Source organism: Lasioglossum baleicum, chromosome 8 (assembly GCF_051020765.1).
Source record: "Lasioglossum baleicum chromosome 8, iyLasBale1, whole genome shotgun sequence".
Classification (NCBI taxonomy): domain Eukaryota; kingdom Metazoa; phylum Arthropoda; class Insecta; order Hymenoptera; family Halictidae; genus Lasioglossum; species Lasioglossum baleicum.
Genome location: NC_134936.1, coordinates 18,248,379 through 18,258,753, shown reverse-complemented (window position 1 = coordinate 18,258,753; position 10,375 = coordinate 18,248,379). Strand labels below are relative to the sequence as shown.

Sequence of the window (10,375 nt, the reverse complement as noted above, 5' to 3'; positions counted from 1 at the left end):
AACTTTCACGTTATCCCCGCGCCCGTTGCGCCCGGTTACCGGACTCGCGGAATAGCACAGGGGCTGGCAGTCTTTAATAGTATCTCGTCGGTGACCATGTATACAGCACCCCATCTTCCAGCTGAAATATAGTTCCGACGTTGGCAAGCAAAAATTCTTTGTTCCCGACGGTAGAGAATATCTCGTCTGTAAAAAACATCCAGCGCCTGTGCCATCGACGAGATATAGCATCTCGTCTATATCATTCTATATTCGAGTGTATCCGAGTGATACGATCTTCCATAATGCTAGCAGTCTTTAATAGTATCTGGCATCTGGTCGGTGTCGGTGGCACGCGGTCACTGCCAGCCTTATGTTACGCCCTCTAGGATATATTCTGGCTCCATCCAGAGAAACAGCGAAAGCCAATGACGGCATTTTGTCGGTAAAGAAGACCACTGAGGAGATTCTCGTCGCGATGCATCGGTGAGAATGCGAATTATCACGAAACCATATCGATTATTATTAAATGTTACATTCTCCGCCATATTTCAGACGATGTTTTGGCACTATTTTGGCACTATTTAGAACTTTTAGCGATGTGGTATATCAGACTTTCACGTTATCCCCGCGCCCACTCGCGCCCGGTTACCGGGCTCGCTGAATAGCACAGGAGCTGGCAGTCTTTAATAGTATCTCGTCGGTGACCTCGGAACGTCGGAACGGGATTTCAATCGGTGGTAAAAAAAAAAGTCATAAAAAGTGCACTCTACGTTACCGATAGTTCCATTTTAATTCGAGCGTTCCTCCATAGAGGGCCACGAAATTTCCAGTCAGAAATCGAGTTAGTTTAATTTCCGTTATGACTTTCTATTCAAATTCAATTGTCTATTTATAGTTAATTCTGATTTAGTTTCCGACTGTTTGTCAATTGTAATTAATGAATTTGCTCTTTCCGTTACAGATTCCGCGGGAAAAAAATCAATCGATCGAAGGACCATATTCATTGCCCAGATCGATACTTGACGTTGCTTTCGATAATCGAAAGAGCTTCATGGCGTTCTTTGTCGAAGCATGGTTGAAGCAGGATCGACAGGACGCGAGCGCGAGTACAAATTATATTTCCAATTATACTATGTTATCGAACATCGTTATTCGTATCATTCATGAAAAATTAATAAATAATCAATTTGAATTATTAATTTTCTATTAATTCGGGTTTATTCTTGTGTCGCGACGATCATTTTTATTTGAATTCGTGTCGTGCGAGATAGACATCGAGGTTATTTATTTACTGTTGAAATTACTTTTGATTCTCTATCCAAATTGAATTATTTCAATTGAAATTATTGAATATTCAATTCAAATTGAATATATGTTCTTTCCGTTACAGAATCGTTCCAAAGAAGTTCCAAAGTAGCCGAGATCGATATATTCGACGATCGAAATCGAGACGCAGTGCCTCGGGAAAGAACATGAGTGCGAGTATCAAATATCTTTCCAATTAAACTGTATTAATGAATATCTTCTTCCCAAACCATTAATGAACAATTATTAAATATTTATTTCCTATTAAATCGGATTTATTCTTCGACGGTCGATCGATTAAGATTAAATGAATTTGTTCTTTCCGTTACAGAGCCCTAAGGGTACCGAATAGTTCGAAGCTGCCAACCTGGATGTCTCCGAGGTTACCTTCCTTGAAGACCAAAGACAACATCGTTAGCTGAGACCGAGAGCAACGTGTCGTGCTTTCTTCAAGGGGGAGAGCATGTAAGTACCGATAAGATATCTTAATAATTAATCTTTATTATTGAACACATTTTCCTTTCAAAGTATTAATAAAAAATTGTATAGTAGTATGTAAATTAAAATCTTTTCATATCCCAATGGAATTCAACGAATCGATTTTAATATCTTTTGTTTTATTTTTTGATTTCAGGACTCTAACGCAGCTTCTCACCCCCCCCTGCCCAACAAGTAGTGAGTGAATATAAAAAATTCTTTGGAAAAATCATTCCAAGATCCAGAAATTCCTTTTAAATTCTCGCGAATGTTGTACCCTAGGAATGACTTTTACGAGCGTGAGATAGAAAAATACTTTGGGTGATTGGACTAGTGTTATACCTCGTCTGTGCGATAACGGTATATCTGGTCAGTGTCGTATGTATAAGTAATAAATAAATGTGGCAACGCATTTACATTTACCGACAGATGCGTCTTCTCGCAATCAGAAAGAAACAGTAGCGCTATCCTACGTTATTTTGTCAATATTAGCTAAGAGAGAAGGTACAGTGTTTTTCCACGGATGACATTTATGGCATTTATCTAACAGTTTGAACGTAGAAATCGTGATTATATCAATTTCCATTATATTAGCATAACCATCGACCCTTTCAAATTGGATTTGTAATTCTTCATTCTTGAAGCTTTCCCAAGTAACGAATACATAAAATCTGTGAAATTAGAATTTGTGTATTCAAGGTTCCACACACTGTACGAACAAGTTAATTTTATTTTCAATATTCGAAATTTCGAGGTAATCGTTCGTTCGATTATGATTGGATAAAATGGATGAAATGTGGGACAGGTTCTACAATAATATAAAACGACCTCGCAGTATATTGTATCGTATTTTAATGGTAGTCATATCGAAGAGTACGCCGCTGTGAGAATCATTCTCCTCGGCATGCTTACGATTTAATTACTATAAAATGATTAGAAGCCACGTGTTTACCATTACGCCCAGCCCCATCGAAGGGGTATAACGCGTTTCTCGAACCTCCGGGAAAAAGGTATTTGAATTAATTGCGCGTTTACTTTCGTCGATGAGAGAAAGCCAATTCGATGCAACGATCGCCCTAGAAAATCGATTGGCCGCTTTGACTTTGTCGAAGCACAAGAGAGTCGGAGGAAATGCTACCTAAACGTTGCAACAAGGTGTCGAAGGGGTGTGCAGACTGTTCAACGATAACATTGAAAAAATTACCTGTTAATCAGACTTTGACTCTGCAGTCGAACAATAGAAATTGGCACGAAAAAACGAACGCATACAGACACCGCACCGTGCGAGAAAACGGAAAACCGCTAATCGCCGATCAGTCTGTCACATTTCTCGTTGACTCTCTTCCGCTCCTTCGCTAACAGATTAAAGATCGCTTACTTCCGTTTGTCTATCTACACGTAATAACATCGGTAATAATGCTCTGATTATACAAACACGTCGCTACGGTTGTCTTTCCTGTCAAGCAGACGAGTGAACGTTTTACAATGAGAAAAACCATCCTGTAGGTATCAATATCCTCGCGTCGGACGCCTATCGATCTTGAACGATAACTCGTTCTACCGACATTCTCGTCTAATCAGAATGTCGAAGAAAAATTGGCAGCGATATTTCGTAAATTAAAGTCCCTAGATATGTCACGAATCGACACGATGCATTATACCTCTTTATTTTGAAACTCTTCGCGCGCGCGCGGTTCATTGTCTATCTGTCGCTCGCTTTTGTTATTTGGTTTTATAAATAGAAATCCTCTGGTATCGGAACCGTAATGCACAGTGCGTCGATTCGTCACGTTCGGGAGTACAATTACTTGCCTCGTTGTACAAAAAGTAACGTTGCGAATGAGCCCAAGCCTCGGCGCTGTCGACAATTTTCCTAATCCTTACACTGTGGAGAGCTTTTTGCCAAATAAAAATAAAAATAAAAATATTCTATGCGCACTCTGCAAGTGCTAAGAGTTGAATAAAAATTGATTTCGTCCCTTGGTAAATTGACTAAATTGTAGAGAATATAACGACGACTAGACTGCGGATCTTTTCTTTAAGGAAACAATGCAACAATGTACTTGAATTCTTCTAACATTTTGGGAATTTTATATTTCATCTGTTCATTTTGATTATTATTGTAGATGCATCAAATCCACAATCTAATAATAACATTCTTAAATTCATCTACAATTCTGTTTCATCGAATCCACAGTGCATCGATCGTGTTACCAATTACAATAAGGAGAAATAACTTTAGGGGAAGTTTCCACCCTTATCGCTAGGGACTTTTCTACAAGGAACGATACTAATTGCTCAGAGGCCGCAGAGTTGAGAAAACAGAATGTTCGATGGGGAAATCGACAGAATTGTGATCGATAGACTCCGGATGTTTATGCGAGATAAAAAGTTTGCGCATCAATTGCAAGACACACACAGGAGCTAAATATAGATTTCTATTCTTGATTAATATTTTTAATGCGGTGAAAATAATGTATATTAATACTCTTAAAGTCTTTTCATATTTTCACTGTTTTAAAATCCGGAGTCTATTGATGGTACATATGTACAAGTTGGCACATTCTCGAGACGATGTCAGATGTCAGACAGCACCGAGCGGTAAGAATCAAAGAGCATTGCGTCCTTCGCGCTCTCTTTCGTGCGCGTGCTTGTGTGCATCGATTTTGTCCTGCACGCGTATGTATACATTGTATACGGTATACACCATACACACCGTAACACGATCGAAGGATAAAAAAGCTTTGGATTCGTCGCCCCGTAGACGTATAAAACTCGATCGGAACGGAACGCCTGGGGATTCGTCTGATGCACGTTAATGTCCCATTCACCGGATCGATCGACACGGATCTCGATCGATTCTTGGATGACGCATGCCGAGCTTAGCAACAAGGTATGTCACGATAGACAGTAACGTGTTCGTGTAACAAGATTAAAAAGATTAACAAAACTAACTGGATCCTCTGCCGTATCGCCATCGGTATTGTAATCTAGATATTCCAAGGAGACGATCTCGCAGACGAGATCCACGTGAACCAAAGATCATTGATCGCGCTTCGTTCGCGATAAATCGGATTTCGAGGATTTTACAAAAATATCCATCTCCAATTCGTTACGCTGGAAAACAAATCTAGATGATTAACACTAGGTTTACGGAGCTCCAGGAATAACTGTTTCACAGTAGCTATTTTATTAAACGTAACAAGAATGTGTTTATCCAAATTTTTGGCCATTTTTCTAATAATTATAATACATACCGAGAGAGAAATCAATTTGGTAAATAATTCCTCGGGGAAGCATCTTTTAGAACCCGTCATTTTGACGGGTCTCGTAAACCTAGCGTTAAAGATGCGTCTACAAGCGTTTGTTGTCTTTCTTCCCAAAAATGTTATGTATGCGTATCGATTAGATTGCATCTTTGGTCTGTAGCTTGTCTGCGATTCGTTAATCAACTAAGCTTTACGAGCCTCGCACGGTTAAACTTTAGTTTGGCACTTGCATCCATGAACGCGAGTCTCCTCCCTCTTTTAACACGGATCAACACCATAACGCTACACCCCCATAGTCATCCACAGACACGTTTCATCATTCCACTTTCTCTCTCGGCCCTTTCGCTCGTTCGTTCTCGCTTCCGTCGCGCGTTTCAATCCACCCACGATCCTATGTAACTCAGGCCTAGCTTCGTTTATCGTTACGTCGTCGTTTATACATAGTTATCATTTATGTTCACCGGCGTTGACTGTCGCACTCGTATAATATCTCTACGATTGGCACAGGTATATTCCAGGTATATCTAATCGAAGAGAACTCTCGAAAAATCCTTCCAGTTCAACTACAGTTCAACTAGGATTCATTTTGTTCAAGATCGCTTATCCCATCGTCGTTTTGACCACGCCCTTGGAGGATGATGGAGGGGAAATCGAGAGAACTATGAGCAATCGGTTTTCAATGTGCTTCCTCCATGAAACACTGTAGATTGTATTACAAGTAATTAAAGACAGATGGAGGATCAAATGAAATTATCTTTTCCATTTCTTCGATCACTCTGACAGTCTCAAAAGAGGAACGCTGCGCGAAAGCGGGCGCAACACGGAGTATTTGAGCAATCGATTAATGTTCTCTTAATTGGATTTAGCACTTGGTTAAAGTCGAGGATTATTTCATGTCCGGGGAAAGGCTGCGAAGAACGGAAGTAATTTTTGCTCGAGCGAATCCGTGGAAAGTCGTCATGAGCGACTTTTTCCGTTAAAACTGAATGGCTTTACGTTAATAGTTAAAAATAGTTTCAACCTCGTAACATTATCACGAGACAGAAATCAGATTTTTCAGAGTGTTCCGTTAGGTTAGTTCTGTCGAGTTAATTGTATAACAAAGTTAACATGCTAACTACGCGACACGATGTTTTGCAACAGCTGTGAAAGAAACGGTATAAAGATCGACACGGAGGAAGTGTTGCGACTTTGTCGAGCTTTTTCAAAGGCAACACAATGCTCGAATGGCGCACAGCACCAAAGAACGCTTAATCCTGTTAACCGAGCCGCGAAGTTCGAAAAGGTAACTTCCTGACCTCGTTAAAATTAACGATGTCCTCCGTCAGGAGAATCGATGCGGCAGTCAACGCGTTATTAACTGAACCCAGAACACTTAACGCAAGGTTGGTTTTACAAAACTCAATCGCACACATATACTCAACATATCGACGTACAGCTTCTCTCTCTCTCTCTCTCTCTCTCTCTCTCTCTCTCTCTCTATATATATATATATATATATATATATTATAAATATAATATAAATATTATTAATATTATATAATAAATATTATAAATATAATATATTTATATAACATTACACTCCTCTCGTTATAGATTTCTATCTCTCTCCGTGCAGTTCGCCTATTCATTTCCGTTTTGTCGTTCCTCGCGAGCCCTAATCGTTCGACAACACACCTTACTAGATACTTAATCGAGTAAGGGTAAACAGACTGCGGATTTTATGGCAAAAATGGAAGAAACGCGAATACATCTGAACAATATTATACCGTTACGTTATTTTCGACTTATTCGAATTACACTGTCCAACAAATTTCAACTTCTTTTCGACGTTCCGATTTTCACTATGCGATTTTTATTGTTTTTTCGCGCTGATTCCGAATCTGCCCATCATTCTTTTGGTATCTCGTCGAACGACCGCGCTAGCGGTGAGCGCCACTTTGCTTTCTGGTCCGAGATAAAAGTCGGCTCTAGGATAAACTGAAAAGTATCCTCAAAAATTGATGCGAGAAAAGGTGGTGTCTCTCCATCTTTAATGATTGTTTAAACATTCGTAATGTATTAATATTGGATATCACTCTGTTCGGGAAAGTCTACGGAATCTTTTGTCGTATAGAACAATTCGATATCTTTTGTAATATCATCACGATATTTGTTTAAAGTTGAAAAATATGTTTTTTTTTTCAAGTTGAAATTTCTGAAAAACTGTGCGCCTACGGGGAAAATCGGAACGTTTTTTGGCTGGTGGACAGTGTTACCGAAAGAAGAAGCGCTAGGTGTGCAAATTAATTCCTGGCGAATTGGATTACTCGTGAGCCTGGACAAAAGCGATGGAGATCTCTTTCCGAAGAAGGGGCTACGAATTAATTTGTACATCTAGAATAGATCGCGCGATCTGTTTCTTGTGATCGACTTGGAAAATGATTTGCACAAAAGCCCGCAGTCCAGCGATAATAATGGTAACCATAGTACAGAATTGATAATAAAACGACTCGTAATAAATATCCCGTGTACGTAACCACGTGTAGGTATGTATATATAATACCATATATAGTATAGAATCGTCGCGTTTCGACAAAACCATTCAACTGTCACCTAGCAAACAATCGTTACCGCTAATTGTAATCCGTAATTTGGCGCGTGTCATCGTTTTAGCGTGCGTGTGTGTCAAATTCGTCCTCTATACCTTGAGCCAGGCGAGATTCTATTTTCCTGGTCTCGCGCGTTCGCGAACGATGTAATTATAATCTTTTAGAGCGCGTTATCGATGACCGTGTAGAAGTAGAAACATGAGAGAATCGGTCTCTCCTGAATTCGTTGGCGGATTTCGCGGCGCGGCGCGGCGATCTATCCTTAAAAGATCAAGTGTACGCCATTGTGTTTCAGCGTCGTACGAACAAGTAGAATATAATTACATCGAACGATTGAGTGTCACTTATACCGCTGATATTGTCCGTTGATTACACTGGTCGACAGCAAATCATTCATTGTACTGTTTCATGCGAGAAATGGTCGGAAAATGCACGGCAACCGAACGAAAAATCCAGGTAGAAAACTTTTTCGAACATATACGATATACCGTGCGTCGAAAGTCGACGCAACACAGGCGCAGAATACTTTACAGAATTTATACAGAGGTCTCTGCTCTCTAGAAAATACTTTGTTACGCGTACACTGCCGGCGGAAAGTTCTTCTTCCTCCGAGAAGCCATATATTATTGTATACGTACCAATTCGAAAAATTTCATTTCCGAGACAGAGAAACGCGTCGAGAATAACACTGTTTCAACTTTATCAATATAGCCTGACGAGTGTGAACCGATCGACAGAGTTTCTAGAACAGTGGAAAAGGCGAGAAGACGTGTCACCGGGACGTATAGATCTCGGTTAATATAATGATTGAATTTGCCTCATTGATTGGTTGATCGGGTAAAAATGTTGAAGCTTCCGCGGTGCCGGCAGCGTGTGTCGAACTGAACACATGGGTCGAGCTTATATTTGTCGAGAAACGCAATCAATCTAATCAAGACCGCAAGAAGAAGTTCGAGGGTGGTCGATGGAGCATGAATCAAGACCGTCATGCAAGTCTTCGGCGTTTCACGTTCGTTTCGTCGTCGAGGTGTATGTGATCTCGCTGATGCTCCTGTTTCTCTTTTATCGTAGAGATTCTCTTTGTGGACTAGGTTTACTTTTCGACACTGTTCAACGTGGATCCTCGTTGAAGCGTTTCAACGTCGAGATCGAAGCGCCACGCGTCGAACAACAACTTCTCTTTCGCCTTTTCGCCTTTTCTCTCTCTCTCTCTCTCTCTCTCTCTCTTGATCCACTTCGTCTCGAAAGGTTTCTCCTCCCCTTACTGGCTCGTGGATGCGGCGGAACGGGCTAACAGTGGGCCGATTTCGAAATGTTTACGCGACGGTCGGCTGCTACTGTATGGAACATGTCAGCGGATGCGACAAAGCGTGGTCCAGTAGAATAGGAGTGCCCGCAGCCAATTCCGTTCTCGCGTCCCCACAGTCGTCGTCGCAGTCGAAGTAGTTGCTCTGGAAAGAGAGGAGACGTCGGTATACATGATTCGAAACTTGAATGTCTTATTTGTAACACCTCGAACAAGATGCAGTCTAATATCTCATAATTAGAACTGCGGATCTTTATGCCGAATAAAACTTGTCTGCATCGATTGCAAGAAATAGAAACTAAACTAAACGTTATTTTTGCCTTTATCATATATGGACATGTTGAATTTAAAAAATTTTTCAACAATTTTCGAATTTCATCTTCTCAATTTTTCTATAAATGCATAAAGATTCGCAGTCTACTCGTAAGTAATGATGCACACGGTACGATTCATTTTATGGTTGCACGTCAAAGCTGGACATTGGAACGTTATACTTGGGAACTATAATAATAGGAAGCGAAGCTACGGAACAAATTGTATATTCTATATTCATGTTTGCCGCGAATCTGTAGCCTCGATGTGCCACCGAAACGGCTAGATCGTTTCATTAGGAGCCCGAATTCCCGGTCTAGGCGGCAGCGCACGCAAAGCCGAGTGGCCACGTGGCGGCAATTACAAAGATCGCCGACAATGCGATAAAATTTTTAATTAAATTCGGACACCGGGTTTCCATCCCCGGGGTGTTTCATTCTGTTCCATTACCGTTCCAAAAATGGAAGTACCGCGGCGGACCATGCGTCCTCGATAAAACCAGCACTCGCTCGAATATTTACGCGCGACAAGCGACGGACAAAAAATAGAACAAAAAATACAGATAGAAAGAAAGAAAGAAAGAGAGAGAGAGGGAGAGTGTGTGATCGATCGATCGATCGTTCGCGGTTATAACCGGAGCAGTGGTCAGTCGATTGCCTCTTAAACAGAGACACAACTATAACGGTTCGTTCCGGAGATTACTACATATACTGATTCGCGCGCGCTCGTTGTAATTGCGCGCGACGTGTTACAGCGGTCCCGCAAAGTGGATGCAATTATACGTTCGCGTTTCCCGGCTGCGGAGGGGATTCACAGGACCAGGGACGTTCGATTCTCCTTTTTTTCCTCGATCCTTGTAATTGGAAAGGAGGAGCTCATTCTGCTGGGATTTGGAATCGTTTCCGAGGGATGAAGGAGGTTCTTCCATTCCGGGGGAATTGGCGTCCCGGCTCCGACGGATAAAAATTTCTTAACCCGTTCCTTGACTTGTGCGCGAATCGCAGCGTGAAAACCTCTTACGATGCGCTTCGCTAAAGTCGCTGGATTGTTCGCAGTTAATTAGCGACACTGTCGAGAACTTTGACAATGTGCTTCTCCGGTTTAAAGAGGGCTCATGGTCCTTGTGTAATTTC

The 10,375-nt window shown here is 41.1% G+C and overlaps 2 protein-coding genes across 10 annotated transcripts in view; one reads left to right on the top strand and one right to left on the bottom strand.

Annotated features, from left to right (window-relative positions):
* Window positions 1–668: 668 nt before the first annotated feature.
* Window positions 669–10,375, top strand: part of LOC143211590 (uncharacterized) — a 150,377-nt gene continuing 140,670 nt past the window's right edge. Inside the window, exons 1-5 of one of the 8 annotated variants that reach the window (XM_076429418.1) lie at window positions 669–823; window positions 944–1,261; window positions 1,373–1,460; window positions 1,619–1,752; window positions 1,922–1,962. Coding sequence is in view for 3 of the 8 variants with exons in the window: in XM_076429415.1 (XP_076285530.1) it covers window positions 1,751–1,752; window positions 1,922–1,962 (43 nt within the window). In the remaining 5 variants the exon portion in view is untranslated. Of the gene's footprint in view, window positions 824–943; window positions 1,262–1,372; window positions 1,461–1,618; window positions 1,753–1,921; window positions 3,065–10,375 lie in introns of those variants that run through there. The other 7 variants (XR_013009484.1, XM_076429415.1, XM_076429416.1 and 4 more) reach the window with 7 other exon arrangements.
* The window catches only part of LOC143211583 (uncharacterized), a 134,087-nt gene continuing 126,311 nt past the window's right edge, over window positions 2,600–10,375 (bottom strand). For both annotated transcript variants that reach the window (XM_076429404.1, XM_076429405.1), the window contains one exon: window positions 2,600–9,075. In XM_076429404.1, the coding sequence (XP_076285519.1) occupies window positions 8,959–9,075 (117 nt within the window). In that variant the 3' untranslated portion in view covers window positions 2,600–8,958. The remainder of the gene's footprint in view (window positions 9,076–10,375) is intronic.